The sequence below is a fragment of the Watersipora subatra genome, chromosome 11, assembly GCF_963576615.1.
Source record: "Watersipora subatra chromosome 11, tzWatSuba1.1, whole genome shotgun sequence".
Classification (NCBI taxonomy): domain Eukaryota; kingdom Metazoa; phylum Bryozoa; class Gymnolaemata; order Cheilostomatida; family Watersiporidae; genus Watersipora; species Watersipora subatra.
In genome coordinates this window covers 15,193,673-15,219,597 of record NC_088718.1, presented here as the reverse complement: position 1 = coordinate 15,219,597, position 25,925 = coordinate 15,193,673, and the positions used below count along the sequence as shown (strand labels likewise).

At 36.3% G+C, this 25,925-nt stretch overlaps 1 protein-coding gene across 1 annotated transcript; it reads left to right on the top strand.

Annotated features, from left to right (window-relative positions):
- The first annotated feature begins 3,131 nt into the window (after nucleotides 1-3,131).
- Nucleotides 3,132-22,319, top strand: LOC137408343 (frizzled-4-like). Its single transcript, XM_068094839.1, has 3 exons — nucleotides 3,132-3,558; nucleotides 17,637-17,968; nucleotides 20,638-22,319. Exons 1-3 carry the CDS (start codon nucleotides 3,190-3,192, stop codon nucleotides 21,752-21,754), a joined length of 1,818 nt encoding a protein of 605 aa, XP_067950940.1. The 5' UTR covers nucleotides 3,132-3,189; the 3' UTR covers nucleotides 21,755-22,319.
- Nucleotides 22,320-25,925: the final 3,606 nt, after the last annotated feature.

The window sequence follows — 25,925 nt, the reverse complement described above, 5'->3', positions numbered from 1 at the left end:
TACATACACATGTATATAAAGTACATATGCATGTATATAAAGTACATACGCATGTACATAAAGTACATATTCATGTATATAAAAGTGATTTGTAAAGATCCAAAAAAATTTAAAAGGGTGCAAAAGAGTTCTTGTAAAATTTTAAAAATGAATATAATATTGTGATTTAATTGAGATGAAATTTGTACAAGCTTAAGACGTTCAAAACAATTGTTGAAACGTCACTGAGAAATTAATAGTCTGCGTGATTATCTCCAAGAAATATTGCATTCACTAAAAATAGGTTGACCTCTCAAACAAGCTTTGGTTGCTATTGGCTGAACTAAAGTAAGCGAGTCTGATAATTGGTCAACACATTCAGCTCTGGTAACTTTGTCTGCATTGCTGCTGCTCAAGTCAGCGTCATACTATTATTGTCCAAAATATTTGTTGACCTTCGATGGTTATCGTTGAATAAGTTTTTACTAATGCAGTACATTTTAATTAAAACGTAATCAGAATATTGGTTTTTATCCTTCCACACATACGTGCATGACAAACATCGCTTTTTTCTATTCCGTGACACCAACATACTACATCCACCATCACATGTTTCAGTCTATGAACTTTTTGCTACTACAAACTTCAATTCACTATCCTGGCTCCTTTGCAATATTATTAGATTACCAAATTTTAAAATAGTTTTGTCCAATTCCCTAAATAATTAATGATTTATGTTTTTAATTTTTTTCTCTTTTTTGTTATATAGCAAAAAATATCATTTTGTTGATGATAACTAAGAGCAGTAAAAGGTTATACACAGCAAATAAAATATATATGTATTTGTACGAATGAGCGTCGCAGAAACTGCTGAAATCGCTGAAACTGCTGAAACCAGATAGTCCGAGAAAACAACAACTCAAAATAAGTATATGCAAACCTATTTGAACACTCTACGTATTTGTGTATGTATCTAAATATGTGTTATGAGTTTGCATGCTTATATGTATATTCATACCAAATGGATGCCCGGCGTTGCCCGGGTGTTAAAAATAAGGTTATAAACAATGAGAGGTAATGTAGTTACCTGCCACTTGCTATTAGCCTGGCACATTGGCAATGGATAATTTTAGTAAGCTTACTAATAAGAGCTACCATTCTCCATGATGTTACCTCATCACATTGCGTTGTAACAGAGAGTGGTAGCCTATTTGCTCCCATATAGCGGACATACATCGCCTAACAAATCCATCAAGCTCGTTTGGCTGAATTGGTAAGGCGTTGGACTGGTGAACGGGAGAGTCCGAGATCATATCTTCTGCGATACGAAGTCTCTATTCCATGATTTGTTATAACTATAGCTGAACAAACCCAGACTCATATACACAAACTTTGAAGAATATATAGAAATTATATAATCCTTGCAAATATATATATATATATATATATATATATATATACGTGTACTTATATATTTATATATAAGATCAGATCAACAATTTCCTAGGTACATATATATGTTGTGAGCGAGTTGGCATAAAAGAATTCAAACTATAATTAAAATATGCCACGTTGCTGTACCTAAAAACACTTGTGTGCTTGTTCATCATTGTTTTCAGATGAACAAGCAAACCATCTAAAATATTATAATAATTTGCTTATGTTTTTTCAAATGGTTTACTTTTTACCTGGTACCAGGTAACCCGCAATTTACCTGCAATTTACTTGCAATTTACCTGCAATTTACCTGCAATATCAGGTATTCTGACTATGTCAAAAACTTCATGTGGGCTATGATCAAATACCTATGATTCTTTGTATCTTAAGTATTTGAGATACAAAGTATGATTTGACTTATGATACTTTGTATCATAAGTCAAATACGCGTAAATTCAAGGTAATAACTCTGTAACATAAGAAACTGCTCTGTCAATGAGTGATTAAACTTTGCAGAATTAGTAGTCAAACAGTCTCTTGAGTAAATTTATGTTTCACTGCGTTCAAATGTCATGACTTTAACAAATTCACATTTCCAGTTTTGACATTACCACAGCATTTCCAGAACAAACAAAAATACTTAATTCATAACGAAAGTTGTCTTCTCTTCAATATTTTTACAACATTGTAAGTAAGTAGCATAATAAAGTCATAATTTTTTATTATAACATATTGTAATATTTTTCTATTTTTATGTAACACGCTATTAAATATATATATGTACATATATATGCTATTCAATATATACAATATGTACATATACATGTGGATATGGTATAAATTTATACAATATGTAGGCCTACATACAGATATGGTATAAAATATATGTTATACAAGATACTGTATATTCATATATATTCATGTATATATAAATAACTAAGCTGAATAAGCAATTTCTGCTTTTATTATCTTTAGCTACAAAGGCAGCACAACAAACCCTTACACATAGCAAGCCTGTACACATAGCAAACCTGTACACATAGCAAACGCTTATACATCTTTCTTTTAATTAAAAAATAAACTTGTAATCTTTCTTCAGGTTTTAAAAACTTCAAAGATATACAGGAGAGGAGGGCAAGTTGGAACTGAAAAACATTGTCAGTATGCATTTAAATACAGCCATGATTTTTACCAGGTCATCAAGAAACATACTGACCGTGTGAACACCCCAGGATGTTTGTGAAGGGCAGCATGATATCATTGGTGTTATTAGAAAAATTATGAACTTAAACTACGTATTTGACAAAGGCCATGAATTTTTACATGTTTGGAGCACAAGCTAACAATCAGAGATGCATTGTAATTCGCCTTATTAGACTGTTCTGTGTTCCACTTTAGTGGCCGCATTGTTACAGAAGTGCTTTAGATAAGCCATTTTATGAACAAGAGATGCAAATGAAAGAGTATTGACTTTCTCTGTGCTGCCAGACACGGTGAGAGGAAGGAATTTAAACATAATAGCTTACGGCTATCCATTAGCATGACTTGAAGTAATAAGAATTATTTACAAACAGGTAGGAGGAGCTTGGAAGTACCGTCTAATCAACAATTGGATAGATGAGTAACTCATCCCCGTTGCTGATTGGTCAATGCTATTTGCATAGTGGTAAATGGAGCTAATAGCTATATGATATGAGAGTGATAGATAAGGCGGGTGTGCAACGTGCACTGGAGGGTCTCTCAGCCGACTACTAGTACCATAAAGCTGTCAACATGAGGGTTCCTAACTCTCACCTTCACCGTTATATCGCCATCATCTTTCAGATTCTGTCCCTCTCTTCATCAGAATTAGTTTTTCAACTAGATACGTTTGACAAACCGAGACGAACATGTGAGCCGATTATAGTTGATATTTGCAAAGGAGAGCTTGCGTATAACAACACAGGAAATCCAAGCTTTCTGGACCAGGGTTCCTACACCCAACAGCAGTCTGTCATGACTTTAGAGGGTTTTCGAACATTGGTGATGACAGGTTGTTCGCAACAATTGAAGCCTTTTCTCTGCACGGCGTTTGTACCCATGTGCGACCCGCAGGTAGAACAGCTCATTGGACCATGCAGGTCCGTTTGCGAAAATGTGAAGGTGAGAATCAACTCTGTTTTGTATTTCATCTACAACTATCAAGTGTAATGGTCATGCGTGCCCCTAACACAATTTTAACACCTGCCAGGCTCTAGGGCTATTCTACAAATTCAAGGCTTGTGTTTTGCTAGAGAAAGCATAAAACAAGTTGTATTTTATATCAGTTTTAGAAAAATTTTGAACAATATTCAAGTCGTACTTAAAAGCACTTGCAGCGGTAGGGAAGGGCATAAACCGATCAAGTTATGGTTTGCACAAACATGCAGTTTACTGGCCAAAAGTTTGTTTGTCTAAGCCTACTTTACAAAGGTTTTTTTTAATGGATCGATGTTTTGGTGAAAATATGTTTCGTTCTTAGAGTAGCAGAAATTTTTTTTATCGAAATGAGGTCAAGGAAGCTTGTCTATATTATACACGGTTTAATTATCATTTACTCTAATGTATGTTATTGAATTTTACGCTAATGTATCTGCCCTTTACGCAAACCGTATACGCGTTTGCTGCCAGCTTCTAATTAACTTCGCTGCCGACAGCTTATTTTACCTTGAGCATTACGAAGTTGAGAGATGGAAGTCTGTAATGAGTTAGAAAGCAGAAATATATTTAAATTTATTTGTATACACCGACAGTGGCAGACCTTCTGCATAACTCAAGACTTCGTCAGAAACTTTTTAGAATAAATGTCCTAATTTTCAGGCACAAAAGTTTATAGAACAAAATGGTTGATCAGCCACTATCTGAACATGTCATTTTTTCCCAGACCGATAGATGAATAGCAGAAGCTGGCCTCACAATAAGAAATTATGATCTATGTTTTTCATTTGGCACTGATAGGGCTTCTGGCATAAACTACATGAATATTATATGGCAGTCCACACATTGCGTGTGTAATTGCTTGTTCACGCCTTTGATATCAGAGCCATAAATTTATATTTATGTGCAGTTAATGAAGAAATGAGGTGATAGGTCAGAGGGAAAACCCGTTTCCATAGCATCGTAGCAACAGATCTCTCAAATAGATTTCTGACATAGATATATTCATTATTCCGGCCGACATTAAACAAATATGAACACGAAAAAGTCTCACAGACATTGAAAACGTTACGTATTGATAGGTTGACGAAACTGTGCTGACTTTTCCTACCAAATCTCACCTCTTTCTTGACTATGTGTGAGCATTCTATTGAAAATAAACTATGATGTCTCCTTAGCTTACTGAAAGCAGAGGCTACGTATAGTTTTTCCTGAGCATCATTACATAAACGATGTCTCTGCTTTCTTGATTGGACATGTCTGAGGCCGATGACAAGGGAACCTCAATGACTTGAAACACGCTTAATTTCGGAGAGAAATTTACAGATGTAATTCCTGTCACACCAGTGGGATTTTTGGGAATTGAATCCCAACCCATTGTCTGCAGGTCTTGTGTTCTAGACCACATGGCCACCACTGCTCCCACCACGATAATAACTATACACAATATACTTACACAGGCCACGCTGATTCAACTAGCTTTCTTGCAAATCTAGCAAAGTTTACCGTGGTGGAGGCTGACGCTAAGTGCTCAACTGCCAGCTGCATTAAGCGGGCATCTCGGCAGGCAGGGCATCTCGGCAGGCAGCGTGTTGGCAGGCAGCATGTGAGAGTAGCTCATCATTTAAACTTCTGCTGACACGGCGTGAAGGCAGCGAAGGATGTTCTTTATCTCAAGCCTATTACCTCTGTCTGACACCGCTGCCTATTATTATCCTTTCACTCTGGCAGCCACTTATAATTCGCTATATCAGATCGCAGTCAACACTGCGTGTTACAAACCGCTGTAATAGTGCTGTACCTGCTCAAACAATGTTCAACATTCTTAGAAATAAGGAAAAATATCATATATTTAGTTTGGTAATTTGCTCAGAAACTTGATGAACCAAAAGAAAAACTTTGAATGTAGTCTTAAAAGCTGGTATACAAGCTGGCACTATAGAAGGAAGTACAAGTAAACGATACAAAAAATTACAGTGAAACCTCTAAAAATGAATTTTGTTAAAGAAATTGTATTTTAAGGCGATGCAAGTATAGAGGCTTGACTGTACTTGATGCTAGTTATGATAGATTGATGCCTCAATAATATCAGTGACAAATTGTGTAACATTAAAGAAACTTCTCCTTTTACAGTTTCTCGACAACAACAGTATTGAATTTTGTCCTCAGCCCAAATTTTATTTTAAAAGATTGATTTAGGTAAATTTGCGGGATTTGTCAGTAGGCCCAACAACATTCCAAAAGGTCGATCTTTTTTTTAATCCGATCCTTGATGTCTCATTTTGCATGAATTGATGAATGTTGAAATAATAACTATAGTGGTCATGGCATAACGGGTGTCAGAGTCGGTAGCAATCCTGAATGACTCAGCCTCATTTGTCTAAAAATTTCTAGCCATGCTTTTTACTTTTGCTTACTTTACTTTTACTTTTACTTAATATTAAGGTTAATTTTGGCACAGTTAGATCGTTCAGGGCCTGCTGTCTTCCATGGGCGACGGATTTTTGACAAAATCGACCTTTTAAGTCTAATTTTTTTTTGGCTTTGGCCTGGTGTTGGCCTATAGCTGTGTTTACAGATAGTAGTAGATTATATCCAAAAGTATCGGTATGTTTTTATCATTTGCGATGGTCGTTGATGTTTGAGGTGATCTGACTGCTAAAATGATTTGCGACAAAAATGCTCAGATCGAGCGTTTCAACTAATTTAAAACTTTGAATTAAAAATTCAAAACCAACTATGAAAACTGAAAGCGTTTATTCTCAAGCTCATATAACACTTTTTAAACGATCAACTTTAAAACGAGCTCAGCATGAAAACCCAGTGTTTAAATCTCAACTCAGCAATGCTGATACAAACAAGCTAACGCTGTTGGCACATAACTGCAGTATGACATGGAGCACTTGTCAGTCACTGTCACTACAAGCAATTGCTAGTCGTGTCATGGCAATTGTTGACCGCCTTCTTGAAATTTTCTGTCACAATTATTTAGGATAAGAAATATCAGTGGTTTTTGCGGTGTCCAAAGATGACGTCTAATTGCAGCCGTCCATTAACATGACTCTGTCCCTAAGGCCAAGTCATCGACGATATATTGGAAACACAACAGATTCATTATTCTCTCATAAATTAGATTTTCAAAGCCTCTTAATAAACTTTTCCATTAAACTTCTGAATGCATCTAATCTGAAACCGGTTGGTTGGTTTGCGGGAGACTGGATTTATTTTGATAAAAACTGCCAACTTATCATAGGCAAGGCGAATAGTGTCGTATGAAAACAATTCTGGTCAATTTAGCCACAAGCCTGTCAAATTACTTCTCAGACAAAGCTGTAGATTAGTTCTATGTTCTGGCCACTCGGTGCTATTTCAAGCCGTTTGTCACAACATTCATCAGTCTTTATATTCTGGTTATTAGGTGCATAGTGGGGAGACTTGAGGAAACGTGCCACATCAATTCCTGCGTACCTTGTTTTACATTGAATGAGTGTTGAGTATTGCAGTGTTGTGTCTGTCATAAATCTAATAGGTTTACTATAGAGTTAACACACTAAACATAAATCTAGCAGTGTTCTATTGGTCTTCGTAGTTTGCTACCTTGTCTTTGCTTTGGAAAATTTTTGCGTTCTGCTCCAAATTTGGAATTCATGATTCTCACCGGTGTCGACGTTGGTCTTACACACCCACTTCACCTACACTCAACACTACGTCTCACTATACTACACATTCACAGTTACGCTTCCAAGAAGTTTTTTATTAATCTTCTAGAGTGCGACTGTGTTCATCGGCTCTCCATTCATCCTTTCACAAACATACTGTCTTTTTGCCGAGCAGACGCGTGATGTTTTCCAAGCTTACCAATTAAGCTCGAAGGAAGTTGATGGAGTCAACACGTCCTACTGGCAAGCATTTACCAAGATGCTAGCCACAATCAGCCACTATACCATTACCAAACACATTCACAGCTCAGGATGTTATCAATAGTTCTCGAATAAAACACAAGTTTGTTGTTTCTGGTCTGTTATCATTCCAAACATGGAAAGTGGAGAGATAAAATACCCATCACGAGCCTACTAGCCTTCCCTTAGAGATGACTTAGTGCCCAGGTGCGGTATGGCTACCTCTCGCATTTCACTCAGTCAGTTATAATTCTGTTTGCCTTCTCGAATATCCAATTTCTCTGTTATAGTATAACACTGTTAGTAGTCTGCAAACAAACACAAGTTCTCAGCCGCTGAGTTGAGCTGCCTGTGTCAGTACGTTAGCCATGATGATGTTTGCGAATCGATTTATCATTCTGTTACACGAACTACTTCTGCAAAGTTTTGCTCGTCGTAACATACAAGTGCTGTTTTGAATTTATGTCACAACACTGAGTAGGCCTAACGCACTGATGTTCTGGTGGTAAAACAAAACCACCACGGCCTTACTTTTTAATGTTTTCTTCGATGGCAATGGAGTGTTTTAAAAAGGTACATCCACAAAAACTTCAAATTTAAACTAACTGGACCAAAAAATTCTTTGCCCTTACTTGAATAGAACTCTTAAATATTTGTCCATAGAACAATACCATTAACACATTCCTGTGTTTGACTCTTTCTTTTACAAGAGAATGTATTAGCTGTCCCCTAAACTGCCTTGTGCTCTTGTGTACAGTCGAGTAATAGGACAGGACTATGACTCTGACGCAGCAGTAGGCAGGCGGTAACATGACCCGCTACATACTCTCCATTTACCGTTAGATCTTATCCAATCAGAGATGATGTGACATCTAGCTGTATCTTTTTCTTTAGATAGCTCTGTTGACTTATATCTCAGTTTCACCCTTTAACCCCTTTGCACATCTTTTTATTCACTCACAGATACGCTCACAAACCCTTGTACTCTCTCATCATTATTCACCCTCTCTCTCTTCTCTCTCTTTTTACTCTCTTTCTCACTCTCTCCCTCCCTCTCTCTCTCTCTCTCTCCCTCTCTCTCTCTCTCCCTCTCTCTCTCTATTTCTCTCTCTTTCCCTCTCTCTCTTTCTCGCTCTCTATCTTTCTCCAACTCTCTTCTCCCTCTCTCTTTCCCTTCTCTCTCTTCCTCTGTCTCTATCTCACTCTCTCTTCTCACTCTCTCTTTCACCCTCTCTCTCTCTCTTTCACCCTCTCTATCTCTTTTTCACCCTCTCTCTCTCCCCCTCTTTCTCTCCCTCTCTCAAGACATTTAATGTAATCACTTTAGGCAAGCGCTAGCGGACACATTTAACCTCAAACACCCTCCTCTTTGTAGCAGGTTTTAAAATTAACATGATGTCTGTCCATTTTAGTAGCAAGCGTGGAAGTTTATTTTTCAATCCATTCTTTTTTAAGACTAACAATATAATAATGTAAGCTTGCTTGGAAACATCGAGGTCTGTAAATGGTGATTAGCAATAGGAGACGTGAGCGTCTATCTACTCGTGGTCGAATTGTGGTTATGTCATCAAGACAGTTGCAGTAAAATATGGATATTTGCGCTGAGCTGAAGAGTTTTGAAGATGTGGTAACAATGGACGAATTTAAATTATATATTAGCATGCATATCTACAACGCTCTACAGATAGACTGCAGCTGCTTTCTTGACCAAAAGAAACCTCGCAGAGGGCAGATGGTTTCTCAAATTTCTGGCCTCACTTGGACCGAAGTTTTTCATTTAGGACTGACACTTTCGGCCACTTGCCATTCTTTAGTACAGCTGTCAACAGTTTTGATGAATATACTGAAGTGACAATTATAATCGGGTGGCTGTTGACTGGAGGAAACCATCTTTGACGCAACTGCAACTCCTGTTTATCACCGGCTATCAATTGACACCGTGACACAATGTTTTTCTCATGGTGTCAAGCGACGTTTGATTAGACCATGCCACCACTGGGTGGACATTACGGTGTTGTGTGACAGTTATTAAACTATGATATTGGCATGTCTCTGGTATACTATTCTACTTCCACTTGTTTTGACTAACAAACTTGGCTAGTAAATCTCTCCGCTGCGCTGATAGCATTCAGAACACTGACATGTCTAAATATGCTGCCTTTGCATAATGCGTAGCATTCTTACTTGCATTAATGCATGATTTTAAGTTCCCCTATGCTGTTGGCATAACAACAAAATCAGCACACAGAAAATTAAATAAACATTCATTCAAAGTTTGACACATGACTCATCAAACGTAAAGAAAATAGACAGCTGATCTTTTCAACTTTGGACTAATCCTTGAGGCTACTGCTTTCTTTGCATTAAATTATATGCTGTTGTTGTTTGGATTTATGCCATCAGCTGTGAAAACAGCAGCAAAGTTTAACTGAAGCGAAAGTAGTTTGAGAAATGCTTATACATGTATATACGAAATAATGACAGTTATGAAATCATAACTTTAAACGTTTTCCTTCTCTGTTCTAGGTATTATCTATGAAGTTATTTTTATGTTTTTCGACCCAGAGGAAACATTTTCTGTTAAGGACAGCAAGCATGGTTTTGCGAACAAAGTTATAACAAATATTATTTAATAAGGTATTATCCAGGATTATTTCTCACGACCTTTATGCTATGTGTGAGTATAAGCCCTGGAATGAGGGTTGTTACCTAACAACGCTAAGTTGCTGAACTGTGAAGTGTTCGGCTCAAATAGATCTCTATTGTCTGCTCAATAGTTGCTCGAGGCAATTTGTAATTATCTTCACTCAACGTGTCACAATAAGCGTCAATTTGTCACACTCACTGCCCGGCACTTCAACCGCACTTCGACTCTGTGCTACGAGCCAACTGATTCAACTGGCACGGGTTACGGTTGTTTCTCTGGTTGGCTCTATGAAATTCCAGTTCACTAACTAACCTTTATCATAATATTTACTATAATAAGAGCTGATCCATCCATCTGTCTGAAGCCATGCTAAAAACACTTAGAAAAAGATTTCCCTGCACAGGAATCCAACTCCGATATTCAGACTCCACGCAAATCAGAATATCTGTGCACCACTTGATTACCTTACTACATATACGAATAATTGTGTACATAGTTAATACACATTGCAATTTCTAAAGACGTGAGGTGCTGCCATCGTACTAGTTTAGGTAATACCTAGAAGTCTGTTGAAGTTTTACATAATAAATAGAAACTAAAGTAAGATTGTTATGTATTTTCAGTTTGCACATGTTTTTCCAAGATTAGCCTAGAACGCTACCATGTGTCAGGGGGTGCTAGCAAAAACACAAGCAAAGATCTTATCGCTGTCATTAATCCTACTGTAGCTCCCAGTCTATCTGTCTTTTCAGCACAGGATTAGCAACCCATCTGATAATCAGATGAAAGCCTTAAAACCTAAGCTCCATTCTCCCAGAGGTGGGGTTTGCTAAGTGCCATACAAGCCTATAAACAGAGGCTAATAGTGACACTGATGACGCATACGAATGCCTGACACCAGTTGCACTCAGTTGCCTGTTGTACTAGCTGGAGCATGCAATCTCCAACATGTCACAAGCAATTATGGCAATTAGCTACTACCTGTCATTATCTGGACCATCTATGTCTTCATACCCATAAATGCTATTACTAGTACAATAGCCTCTGAACTGTCGTATCTTTACACTTGTCAGGACTTCCACCTTCTGTTCCTATTTCTGACGGTTTAGATTTGAACTTGCCCAAAGTGTTAGTAGAGAAAGCAACGGTATTTTTTTATCGTTTGTGATTTTTTTTGATGTTTGAGATGATCTGACTGCTAGGATGTTATAAGATTAAAATCAACAAAACTGTAGTTAAAACGCTCAGAAGAAGAATACGTGTGAAATGATGTCACTAGTTGCTATCGTTACTATAGTTGATATCGGCTATTGTGTTCATGTTGCGGCGTTACCCGTCTCTGTGCTGTTGGTCACTTTGCAACTATAGACGTCATAATCGCACTTTCGCTCGTTCTGAGCATTTTAATCCTGATCAAGTTTTCTTAAAACATCGTGGCAATCAGATCACCTCAAAATCAAAAACGACCGCATATGATGAAAAATATCGATACTTTCTGATAAAATCTACTCAAGTTTTGTGTAAGTTCTTCAATACAAATTGGGGTTGCATGTAGTAAAAATACCTCCCGATCAGAAATTGATATGAACAGCAGACACAAAATATGATAAAACTGTTTATTCATGACTTGATCTATTTGCGATTTCATAACTTTTTTGTTCACTAAAAGCAAGCTACCGCAATAGAAATGTGACTTGAAAGAGAATAGACAGAATTGAATTAGAAGTAAATTATATTGTTAGACTGGTATGCGGGCAGTCTAGGCATTGTACATTTGACCCATTTGAAAGTTCGAAACTGAATTATGTTCAGATCTCATCATTGTTCTCAACTCGGGGACCAACAGCAAAAGTGTTTAATCTTAGAGTTATCTTTTCATGTAGTTAACTTACTTTGTTACAATACCTATATGCAGTTGTAGTCGGTTGTGCTTACAGAAGCAGCATTGCAATGTTATTACAAATTAGTGCACTGCGCTGTGAGACATCACGGGTTGTGATAAGTAACTTCACCAGTGTTCTGAAACACAGCAAGGTGATTGACTGGAGCGAGTGGGGAGTGTCAGTCTTCTGAGGAAAAAGTCATGAGTTCAAATCTTGTTGAAAGTAATATTTTTTCTTAACCTCCAAGTTTGACTTCAGACAACTTGGAGGTTTTTAGTAAAGTTTAGTCTCTGAGAATTAATTTTTTTGAATTTCTTTATGAAATTGGTTTTACGTTATCAATATTTGTCTGGTCGATTTGCGTGTGTCTTCCCTTTCTAGCATAGTTATTATTTTTCAACCATAACTTGACTTTTTGGACCGAGCTCTACAACTCTTTACCTTTCCTCTTAAAGTGCCATATTTGATATTGCCAATAAAACTGAATTGGAAGTCCTGTTCTCCATTTTTATGCCCAGTATGAAACATTTTATTTGGCAAGTGACATAGGAATCTTTTTAGGCGTGTTGAGGCTCAGAGTTTACTCTAGTTCAGCGTAACTGAATTAAGCATGAATGCTGACGTAGCTTTAATCTTTACTAAAAGTAAGTAATAGCATATCTAGCATCATTCGATAAAACATCCTTCCCTGTCTTGTGCAGTAAGATAAATGTATCACCATCCGTGATCAATCTTTCTAGACAACATGCCTATGGGTTCTGATCAATTTTATTGTTTTTCTTACAACAGTAAGAAAAACTATCTGCATGTGTTTTATTTTTAGAAGTATCACACTTTTCTACTGGTAGGCAAACTGGCTGTGGCTGGAATGTTTGACACATTCCACAAGTGATACGAGTTGGTAATGACATGGGAGAGCGGGTTGATATCATGACACGTTCAATGCTATTTAGCTTATTTATATATGAATGTGACAGGCCAGCGTGTATATGTTAGCAAACCTAACTTTAATGTTTTTGTCTGTGTTTTTACATACGGACGCCGGACTGAAGACATGGTTCCTAAGCATCATGCCAGAAGTAGTCAGTGGTTTGGTTGCAGACTCCTTTAACTGGCTTTATAAGTGAATTCTTTGTATAACACAAGTGTATGAACTTATGAACTTATGAACTGAACTTTGTTAAATCTTCAAAGGTTCGATGATTTACCGTTTTAAGAAAAAGTTTAGTTATAGGCGCGTCGCAAGATTACCGTTTAAGTTTTATTAATATAGGTAAAGAGCAACTAGCAACAGCAACATCCGATTTGCACCTGCTATATGATGTCTCATTCACCAATATGTTTCAGGTTTTCAATGAACACTGAAATAGTTCCTCTAGTCCTGTCACATGTCAATTGATAGCTTGTTTATTTAACTTGGCCCTATTTATTTTACTAGTAACTAAATAGACAGTACGGCGAAAGTGAAATGCAGCTGACCGGTCGATATTGGCCATTATTGAATATCGATACACTAAATCGGAACAAAAGGAGGGTAAACTTCGTTGTCGCCAACTCTCCCACACTTCATAAGCACTGATAGAACATACAGGCTATTGATTTGCTCTGAACGACTAGCGAATCAAGTATATGAAAGAGTTCATTAAGAACGATTCCATTGTTGAGATGGCCAAGTCTCTCTGTTCAGTGCATTGAGCACTAGTTGAACTAACCCCCTAATGCGCTGCATTTGTCTTCCTCAAGAACATGTACCCCTTCTCGTTACCACTTAACGCTGATTCTTTGTCTTGCCAGTTATATGTTGATTTTCTTGGACATTGGCTATAGCCCAAATTTTTAATGCTCAAAACACAGATACAAATGACAGATAAAACTATTAAAACATATTTGCGCGATGTGATTAATATTCCAAAATACCATGCCCAGAGGTGACTAATATGCCAAAATACCATGTCCAGAGGTGACTAATATGCCAAAATACCATGTCCAGAGGTGACTAATATGCCAAAGCAGTGATTTGATTAAGATATCAGTGCATCATCTTGGCGGTGACTAACATGCTGGCATTGTGCTTGACTAGCATACCAGTATATTACGCTTGATATAACTAACATACCAGTATATTACGCTTGATATAACTAACATACCAGTATATTACGCTTGATATAACTAACATGCCAGTATATTATGCTTGATATAACTGACATACCAGCATATTACGCTTGATATAACTAACATACCAGTATATTACGCTTGGTATGACTGACATGATAGTTCATTAATTAACTAGGTAACTCACAATACAAAGTATCGTTTCTAAGCAAAGTACTGCCAGGAGAAAAAAAAAATTATGTATATATATATTTATATACATATAGGCCTATTATATTATATGAATATTACTTCCAAATAAAAAAGTAGCAAATATTATGTTGTTTGTTTTATCAAATATGTTTGGTACAAATCTTTAGAATAAAATACTTTTTGTTGAAATTGACATTAATATGTCCATTCACTATGTCCAGCTTACAAGAGGTTGTAAAAAGCTTTTAAATGTTTAATTATCATTCTTACATGATTATTATGGTGTAATTTCATGACACCGGCATAAATTGGCAGAGCCATTTGTCTAGTGCAAATAAAAAAATAATTGGAACTATCTAATTTCATGATTCATTCGCAGCAACAGCGTGCAGCAACAGCGCAACCACTTTCGTACAATGCTGCAATTTGAGGCAATAAAAATTGACCAGACATAAATTGCCAAGGGCTGGAGTGAAGTAAGATGATCCATTCATGAAATAGCTTCTTAGTTGTGTCATCAGCTGCTTGAATCACACAGCGCATCAGTGTATGAACATTCTTGCACGGTTTGAGGTCGGAGTTCGAATCCAGTTTGATGCGATCATTTTTCCCAGCATTCATCCATGGCTTCAAACAGTAGTTCTATGGTAAAGATAATTGCTGTGTTTCGAAGATGAAAAACCCGCATGTCATGTTACTCGCAAGTTTTTATAAAATGTAAAATATGGAACGGTACTTTCGAATAATGCCCTAAAAACGCCGCGCAAGCTTTTCCATTTGAAATATTTTCTACATTTCCTATTTTAAAAACATGCTGTTAAGTGAGGCAGAGGTGCCTTGCTATGATCTCTAGAATAGAATTTCTGATCTTTTTTAACCAAGTGCCCACAGCAGTCCACAACTTGCGAATGAATGTCTATTGAAATACTTATTTCAATGTGCGTAGAATTTCAAATCCGCATCATCGGCATGACTGAAACATAGTGTTTATGATGAACTACACTAGGCAACTTTCTGACACATACAAAACAAAAATGAATGACAACAAAGCAGGAATGATCTATCTCAGTTCTCAGAACGTGAAAATGATTAAAAGTCAAAGCGAGTATAAAGGAAATGTCACAGCCAAGTGATGTGATGTCACATCACTAGCACATGTTTGCTTCATAATCGCTAACTCTTGACTGCACATGGCAAGGATTAAAATATATCCTTTACAGAAGAGCATTATGTTAATAAAATATGTTACCAGGTACTAGTGCATTGTATTAGTTGCCATTAGCAACGACACCTTCCTGTGTAACTACATGACCAAAAGATTAAATCACATAAAATAAGCAAACAACAACAATTATTTTATACCCAATCCGTTCACAGAAAATCAATTTTTATATTTATTTTACCAATAATCATAATTTATCACTTTGGTAAAGATAATCCAAAGAGTTAGTGAGTAGAGAAAGATAATCCCTTGCACGAGGACAGTAAGCCTTGTTTGATTTTATTGTTAGCTAGTTGACAAGGGTAAAACAAAAAGTACCTGCACAGCCTGTCAGCTACTTGTTGCTCTATGCATCTTTATTGAATGATAGCATATTTTGTACTACCCTGGATATTTTGTCTCCAAAAGTGTTAGAGGAATGCGATTAATCCAAGCATAATTTGATCCCACGAAATCGTTTGCCTGAAACTCGCATTCGACAGAGAATGCAAAGTGACATCTGCAGAATTTAAGAAGAGGAAAGTGTCAGATTGACAGATTGGTTCAACAGTGTGAAACATGCATATGATTACGTGTCATGCCAGGGAGAAAGCTTCCATGATACTTCTCTTTCATATCCTCATACAGTAATCCAATCAAGACTTAACAGACAGCGTGATAGTATAAATATTTTGTTCAGAATTGTTCTGACTAGGGGTGAGTGTATAGCCCACCCATCAACAGACTTGATCTAAACGGTAAATACAGAGCAACGTTAATTGATGAAAGGTGTTAAGATTTAAAATTGTGTAAACAGTGCCTGCTGGAGGCATGAAAGCAGTATACTTATTATCAGGCAGCCTACTAGCAGCATGTATACAAATAGCCATTTTGTCTGGCTCCTCATAGGAGAAGTGGAAAATCACCGTATTTCCATGAGGGCAGTTAATTCACCAGTTTGTGTCGTCCATGAGATGGAAACACAAGCCAAGCAAGTTTTGTTGCTCGCAAACTTTTACCCTGTTTTAAACTTGCAAAAAATAGAAACAGTATTTGCAAATGACATGTACGAAAAAGCTGTACAAGCAATTCCACTTTAAACATTTTCTCTACTTCAGTCATTCCTATTTTAATTTGAGAAATTCCAAATGCGTCACTACAACTTCTTGCATAGATATCCTTAGCTCTTTTAACAAAGCGTCTGCTTTATTCCGCAACATGGAAATGTCAATGAAACACTTATCGAACAGCAAAGCAATGGGAGCACAATTCCAAATCTGCAGCATTCGTACGTTGGAAACAGTGAATATGAAGTCATATTGGAAAAAACATGTTTTGATATGTAGTGTTTTGAAAATAACAATCTTTTAAACTTTTTTTAAAAACCTTATTCGCTATTCCCTCATATTATATGGAGGAGAATGATTTTTACTACTTTTTTTTAATATTAACTGTGGCTGAATAGTGAAATAAATACAAACTCGATGTGCTTAAGATTTGGGTTTTAAACAAAATAAGCTCTTACCTTTTTGAAGTTAGCCTAACTAGTTTAAACTCTCTTTTCAATAGTTTTAAATGGACTAACTTTTGTTACAATGAAGGCCGTGTCCTTCCATCCAAAACCATTGTTAGATGTTGGAAAAGGATTTCTGTATTTGGGACTCAAACTCATGACCCTTTCCACACCAGTCAACTCTCTAACACATGCACTAATCAACCGCCTTCCAGTGTTTTGAAATAATTGTATACATACTTATTCTACGTACTTTATTGGCACACCTCATGATCGCTCACTGAACGCCGGACTGTTATACCAGTTATACTAGCCAGGATACTAGTTATAATAATACTCATATAAGTATTTTTCTTTGAGTGAGCAAATAATTGTCATTCATTAGTATTTTATAACCTTCATTAATAGTTACTGTTACGTAAAACTATTTTCTCTCAACTAAATGTATATTCATTGCTTTTAAATTCAAGTATAAATTTTTAAATTTATTTTTGAATTCAAATTTTTCTTCAAATTTTACACTACCTGAGCTGTATATCCATAATAACAGTGGGAATGTTTTAGTTCCTTAACAGTTAGTTGTTATTCTACATTTCAGAGACGCTGCCAACCACTGTTCAATGCTGTTAGTCAACCGTGGCCGGCAGCGTTGAATTGCAGTGTCTTCCCTGAGCACAACACAGAAGAAACCATGTGCATGGAGTTTCCCCAAGAAGACGGTGAACTAAAAACCTTGCTGGAGTTGACTAATACCCCTCCATCGTCTACTAAATCACCTGCAGACAGCCTGAAGCAGAGACCTTCAGATTTGCTTCCTTCATTCAATGTTGATCTCTGCTCTGACAAAAGAAATTCATTTGCCTATCGGTTCAGCAACAACAGTGGCGAGTGCAGAGCTAGGTGCAATGTTGACAACCTATTTACTAACAGGTGAGAATGCTACCTACCGAATCAGGTTAAATAATAAAACATTACACAATGTTAGATGTTAGAATGTTAATAGCAATAATATGCGAAATATTTTGTTTTATTTATAAAAAAGATTCATTCAGCGAAAGACCAAATGAAAGTCACAAGGTTTCATTCATTTCAGTTGATATCAAGATTTTTGCTGTTCATTGGTATAAATACTATTACACCCTAAACTCGCCTTTGGTTACACTTCCAACTATAACATTTGACATAACAGACCAGCGTTTTAGTTAACGAAGTGAATTGCGGAAACACTAACATTACTAAATTGAAATATTTTGAAAGATAAACTTACACAGAAGTTTAGTAGATATTATTAGAAAGTATCGATATTTTTTATCAATTGTGGTTTTTTTATGTTTGAGGTCATTGACTGCCAGGATGTTTCAAGAATAAAATGGACAAAATTCATTGCAGTTGAAATGCTCAGAAAAAAATGAGATCACTAGTTGCTATAGTTGCTATAGTAGATATCGGCTGTTGCGTTTAATTTGTAACATTGTGTCTCTATTCTGTTCATCTCTTTGCAGCTACAGACATCATAACCACACTTTCACTTGATCTGAATGTTTTAATCACCATCAAGTTTTATCGATTTTAATCTTAAAAAATCCTGGGTCAGATCAACTCAAACATCTAAAACCGATTGCAAATAATGAAAAAGTACTGATACTTTCTGATGAAATTTACGTAACAGAGCAAATACTCTGACCCTAAATTGGCTTGGTACATGCAAAGTTATTCTCCTTAGTAAATTATTTCAACTGTCACCCGTTCCTAGCACGTGCCAAGCCAAAGCGGTTAAACGTGTTTTGCGCAAGGTATAGTAATGGTCTTGGGTTCAGTTGTTTTTGCATACTTGAGTTAACCATCATAGATGAGTCCCATTGAAATGGTGACTGATCATACAGCCCCAGTCTATTTATGGATATAGAGGTTTACAACTGTGGTAAACAAGCCTCTTTTGTCTCAAGATTATTTCTTATTTGACTAGTACAGCCGCGGAATAGTAGTTTCCTAGATCCACTCTGGTTAACCCGAAAGTGGTTATATTTTGAGTGTTTACTGCTATGTCTTTGTCCTAGAAGTGCTTTGACTTGGACCCAGAACTTCTCATACTGGTTTGATGAAGGACAAGGGGACTCTAAATTATTTTTGTAAAGCCATTTTTTTAGATTTTTATTTACTGGTTTATGTAATGTAATGGTAAGAGCAGATATAGACCCAATTTTAATACAATTATTACAGTATTGTTGAGCCAAAGGTTAGCTTTGCAACTTATAAACCTTTCCCAAATTGCCACATATGTAAAAATTTAGAAAATCATTCCGAAAGCCTATAAAATTGTGAAAAAATAACCTTGACATTGTTATCGGTATTTGATCTTGCTGCTTCCTTGCAGTTTTGTGAAAGCTCGAAGTTTTAGTTTATTATATTTAAATGAACTTCTTTTGCTGAAGTTTTTGTGTCTGACTTACAAAGGTATTAATAAAAAAACTAACATACTTCCGCCTTCACACTGATTCAATCACAGCATAACCTCTCATAAATCCTTTTGTAATTTGAATGCTTAGATTTAACGTCGAATTTGCAAAGTTGTCAATATTTTCCAGCTGCGCTACCACTGATATGAAAACCTTTTTTTTAAAAAGCTGAAGCTTATAGCCAAGTTTTTTTGGACTCGTGGTTTTCTGTCAAGAGACGCCCAGTTATGAAACCCCCATAAAGCCTACATCACTTCCTGTTCACGACTTTTGCAGACAAAGTATTACAAATTACCTGTTGTGTCAAGAATCGTGCTGAACTTGGCATGCTGAATCATTAGAGAAATATTTTGCTAATTTCTTCTGACCTTTTACAAATGACTGACCTGCTGACCTAACTAATATATCGCTTGTCTAAGAGCAATAATGTTGTCAGCAAGAACAGGTATGATCACTGCAGACAGACCAGCAGAGACATTTCTCACCTTAACTAACATAAGCAAAGGCCAAGACTCTCACTGGCTGCCAAGTCTTGCCATTGAAGTCAGCAGTGACTTAAAGTTTCCAATCCTATAAGCTGGGGTATTAAAATGATAAAAATTGTTCCAACGTCAGCAACGATTTCTACTTTAACACTTTCTATAATGGAAGCCCGTACGTTATGATCGCAAGATGTGAATCTTGCATATCTATTTTTGGCTGCCCGTATTACTTGACTAGACATGCTGGTATTCTTCAGTAAGGTTTACCAAAAAATCATAACTTGGTACCACACAGTTGCACTATACAGTGTTTCTTAGACTAGGGGATTGTAGGTGCAACTTTTTCAACTTGAAACTAGAATTGCTATAGGAGTAATAGTAGTAGTAATAGTAGTAGTAGTAATAGTAGTAATAGTAGTAGTAGTAGTAGTAACAGTAGTAGTAATAGTAGTAGTAGTAATAGTAGTAGTAACAGTAGTAGTAATAATACTAGTAGCAGCATTATAGTTGTAGTGTCTCTGTTGTCTATTATCTTTGTTATCTGTTGTCCTGTTTCAAAAAACCCTTCATCCAAAAAATTGCCATTCAGTGCAATTAAGACATGATTCTAGCAAGGTCATATCAAGGCCATATCAACATGAAATTGGTATTAATTTTGTAGCGAGAAGCAGTTTACCGAGATTTGGATGGCAGTCTGGACATCCTTCTGCTTCCTGTTCAGCGTTCTTACAGTTATAACATTCTTCATTGATACATCCAAGTTCAAGTACCCTAAGAGACCCATCATATTCCTCTGCCTCTGCTACGCCATGTACTCTATCGGGTACTTGCTACGGCTTATCGCGGGCCGCATGTTAATCACATGTGACAGTGAATATCTCATGACAGAAGAGTTAGAGAACACAAATTGTGCCGTTATTTTTCTCCTTCTATACTATTTCAGCACGGCGGCAGCGCTATGGTGGGTTATCCTCGGACTGACGTGGCTTCTTGCTGCCGGTTTTAGATGGAGTCATGACGCTATCGAATTATATAGCTCATACTTCCATCTAGTAGCTTGGGGAATTCCATCTGTGCAAAGTATCGTGATTATCGTGCTACGGCATGTTTCCAGCGATGAACTAACGGCTTTATGCTTTGTCGGTACGGAAAATCCGGACAGTCTATTAGGATTTGTAATTGTTCCATTTGCTATTTATTTGTTTGTTGGTATTATATTTCTTTTAACTGGTTATATTTTACTTTTTCGACAAGAAAAAAAAGAAACGACAAAGAGTGACGACAAAATAGAAGTGCTACTAGTACGGATCGGCATATTTAGTGTGTTCTACACAGTTCCATCGACTTGTCTCCTCGCTTGTTATTTATACGAGTACGTACATCAAGAATCCTGGTATGATCGTTCTTCCACTAACACACCGAGTATCGAAATTTATACACTCAAAATTCTTTCAGGTCTGCTTCCAGGGGTAACTAGTGGACTATGCGTTCTTGGCTGTAACAGCCTTGATATTTGGGCAAACTCATGCACAAATAGCTGTAACAAATACTCCAGCCGTTCAAGAAAAGCCTCCTATCAGACAAACAATAACAACAATACCGTGAGACAATATATGCCTGTAAAAAACTTTGCTTCTCGACACCCCGCCACCCCGAGTCAGCATTCTAGTGGCAGAAGCAGCAACCATTCGCAGCACAAACATTATCCTCATCATCACCGACCTATAGGAAAGGTTCTAGGTTCATCTTTGCAGTTTCCTGGTGAATATCATGTTTGAGTTTGACAATCTTTGTATTTATTTTCTTTTTTTTAATGTTTTTGTATCTCACTCTCATAAATTATTGTATAGTTGCGCATTGACAGCTACACGCCCATACCTAAACCAAAGACTGGTATACTTCGACTATCCGCTATTAATAATTCCCATAATTCTCCAGCATCCTGCTATTTATTCCCTCATTCATGTCAATCAAAATGATCAGCAGATGTTCGCCTAAGCTGAACCACCTGCATACCTATGTCAAGAGATGACATTTCACTCTAATATGTAACAGCCTGTCTCACCCTGACATGTAATACAAGGTGTATATTGACCACTCAAGCCCTTCTATTTTTATACAAACATGAGTACCTCTTGAACTATATATGCATCTTGTAGTTACTTATGTATTTAACAATCATTGTCCCAAAACTGCCATGACGTTAATGTTTTTTGTTATTACACATACTTCATTTTTGTGTAATGCCATGAAGATAATATGATTATTTCTTTTGCTTTGTGTTGTTTTTGTGATACAGTCAAGTAGGCGCAGCCCTCAGTTTAATAATAAAACATTTTAAAATTGCTAAAGCTCGTTCTAAATGACTGTAGCAACATGATTGCATTGTATAAATTTTGATTAACGTACAAGTTAATTCTATGGAAAACTTTACTACTCATTGAATTTTATAAAAATGTCACATGACAATGACACATAATGACAATGACACATAAGAATTCAAGCAATAAATCCATATATGGTTCAAAGACACTTCTCGGACAAACCTTTACTACAATCTTTACTATAATAAAAGCCAATGTTCATCTGTCTGAGGCCACAGTTGGATATTTAGAAAAAAGATTGCTTCATGTGGGGTTCGAACTTGTGACTTTCTTTGTTATCACGCTTTTTTGAGCTCATTCTTAAATATGCAATGTTAAATAGCTTATTTACTTGTCAGAAAAGACTGAGATTATTTTTAGACTGAATTTAGATAATAATGGATTGTAAAACACCCATCTCTATTATTCTAGATTGGTCTAAACATTCTTAAATTTCGTTCCTAAAAATCTAGGTTACGTCACGTATTTATGGGCGGAGCTTGTTGTGCCAACCGTGTTGTTTTCGAGACCGATATTAAAACGCTGTAAAAAAGCCTTCAATACTCTGAAAGTTAGTGGACCAATCTTTATTTTGAGTACAAAATCGGAATCAGCATGTCTGATTTACCTAGCAAATAAAATAAAAGTTGTACGTGACAGTTACGGTTTAAGTAGAAAGGAAAAAAGAAGCTTTACTCGGTATTGCCTTTGAGTGAAGACATCACAATAACCTCCTGCTATGCCACTGGATAGTTTCCACATGTATTGATACACTCTGTCACTGAATAACATTGTTGTGTACTCAACTTCACTGGGACCAACAGCGTTGCTTTTGTTGGCTCAAGCGAGTGAAGTGACAAACACAATAAGTTACTGTCCTGCAATTCACAGACGACTTTCGAAGAGCTCTTGAGAGTCCACCTGCGTGTAATTGCTTAGGGCTACAAAGCCACTAATAATCCAATTTATATTGTTTGTGTACCAATATTGACTCTCAGTAAGCCCTCTTTTCTCTGCTAAAGAATTTTAAAAGCCTGCCAATGGGTGTTGTGTGTTTAATGCACTCGAAGTAGCGTGGTTCCAAGAGATGGTAAATTAGGGAGGCTGCTTGAATGACCTTCGCAGTCGGGCAAATTTCTTAGCCAAACAGGGAGTCCATAACTTATTGTCTCAAATTATCCCGAAAGCAAATGCTGGTCAAGTAGGCTTGAACTTGCAATCCCTAAGTAATTATTCTAAACCGTTGGGTCAACAAGAGGTGGAGAAAAAAACCAGGGTGGAGCTAGCTAGTCACACAGACGCGTATCGTTGTTTGTGGACAGACTAAACACTGTACACAGTATAAATGTAACACTAGCCAGTTTTTTCCTCAGATTCCTTTGCGGCGTGGCGCTACTGGGGTACTTTGTTGATAAAAGCTCACGTTATGTTCCTGTTGTATACAGTAAAAACATCTAGCTGGCTTCTTCTATTAATTGAGTAAACTTGGGGTTCTGTGACTCGCGTCCCTCTTGGAATCTTTCAACCAGCTCGATGAGAAATTCAAAACTTTGAGCCACCGATTTTCTGTCTGTCATGTCTAAACATTTAAATATATTAGTTTATTGGCAATAGTTTAATTTCAAACAGAAATGTTTTTTTAAAAATTGTGTGATACAAGAACCATAAAACAAAAAAAAGCAAACAGTTAGTCAATAAAATCAAATAAATAGTTTGACATATAATGTAAACACAAACCATGAGCGATCTTGAGACCTTGAGTTGAAGTATAATAAGCATTTCGCAAAGGTAAAGCACGAAGATGGAAATATTTGGAAACATCATTCATTGGAATAAGATATGTTGAAATATGATATAGATTTGCAATTAGTCAAAATTCTCTTACATGCAACAAAAATAAATTATTAGTGACGTATCTTGGAGCTAGATTATAATAAATGCGTATATAAATGCTACCATAAATAATATGGCAAAAGATAAACTGGTAATAAAAATCTGACAAAATAGTTTAAATGTAAGAACTTTACAGAGATAATCTACTACGGTGAGCTTGTCTTGCTGATACATGCTCAAAACAAACAAAAAACATTTATTTATAAACATTATTTATTATCTGCAAACAGACAATTATTTTATACATTACAGTCACAAACCTTCTTCTCAACAGGACTTGTCTCTGATTGCATTACAGTCACAAACCTTCTTCTCAACAGGACTTGTCTCTTATGATGTAAAGTTTAAACTAATCTCAGGCTTTATATTTAAAGGAACAGCATTTAAGATTTTCAAAGTATCAAAATTATATAAGAAAATGTGAAAGTTTAAACCAATTGTGAAATTGTAAAAAAATAATTAAGTCATGTTGTTTTAAACTTCCTCTAGTCAGGTTATGATGTGTGTCTTTGCTATAACCTCCTCTAGTCAGGTTATGATGTGTGTCCTTGCTATAACTTCCTCTAGTCAGGTTATGATGTGTGTCTTTGCTATAACCCCTTCTAGTCAGGTTATGATGTGTGTTTTTGCTATAACCTCCTCTAGTCAGGTCATGATGTGTGTCTTTGCTATAACCCCTTCTAGTCAGGTTATGATGTGTGTCTTTGCTATAACCTCCTCTAGTCAGGTTATGATGTGTGTCTTTGCTATAACTTCCTCTAGTTAGGTTATGATGTGTGTCTTTGCTATAACCCCTTCTAGTCAGGTTATGATGTGTGTCTTTGCTATAACCTCTTCTAGTCAGGTTATGATGTGTGTCTTTGCTATAACCCCTTCTAGTCAGGTTATGATGTGTGTCTTTGCTATAACCTCCTCTAGTCAGGTTATGATGTGTGTCTTTGCTATAACTTCCTCTAGTTAGGTTATGATGTGTGTCTTTGCTATAACCCCTTCTAGTCAGGTTATGATGTGTGTCTTTGCTATAACCTCCTCTAGTCAGGTTATGATGTGTGTCTTTGCTATAACCTCCTCTAGTCAGGTTATGATGTGTGTCTTTGCTATAACCCCTTCTAGTCAGATTATGATGTGTGTATTTGCTATAACTTCTTCCCATCCCATTCCCAGTAGGTCTGCACTTCTGTTTATCTGTTTCATTGGTGAAAAAACAATACAATTGTTTTTGTTTAATAATTTGATATTAAATTATTATATATTATATTATATATATGTATCTATAACTTTATACATATGTATCTATAACTTTATACATATGTATCTATAACTTTATACATATGTATCTATAACATTATACATATGTATCTATAACTTTATACATATGTATCTATAACTTTTTGTTGGCATTAGTAAATCGTCAATGGAAATGATTTTGTCATCCATCCATGTTACATGCCAAAATAAAAATGCTAAGACAGAAATCAGGAATTATTTAATGAGTTGAACAAAAGTGTTATAAAAGTTGGTAATCTAATAGTATTACGAAGGAGTTAGACTAGTGAATTGGGAAATGTTCTGGGAACAGTTTTGAAACTGTAACACAAATGCAAAAATGAGCAAGTTTAGGATAAGGCAATATGTTTAAAAATTTTGTGAGGCAATTAGTGTAAGTGTGCTTAGCCTGGACTACGTGATCAGT

Coding starts and splice junctions, on each gene's coding strand:
- LOC137408343 (XM_068094839.1), top strand. CDS start 3,190: ATGAGGGTTCCTAACTCTCACCTTCACCGTTATATCGCCATCATCTTT. Junction 3,559..17,636: donor CCGTTTGCGAAAATGTGAAG/GTGAGAATCAAC, acceptor TCTACATTTCAG/AGACGCTGCCAACCACTGTT. Junction 17,969..20,637: donor GACAACCTATTTACTAACAG/GTGAGAATGCTA, acceptor TTAATTTTGTAG/CGAGAAGCAGTTTACCGAGA.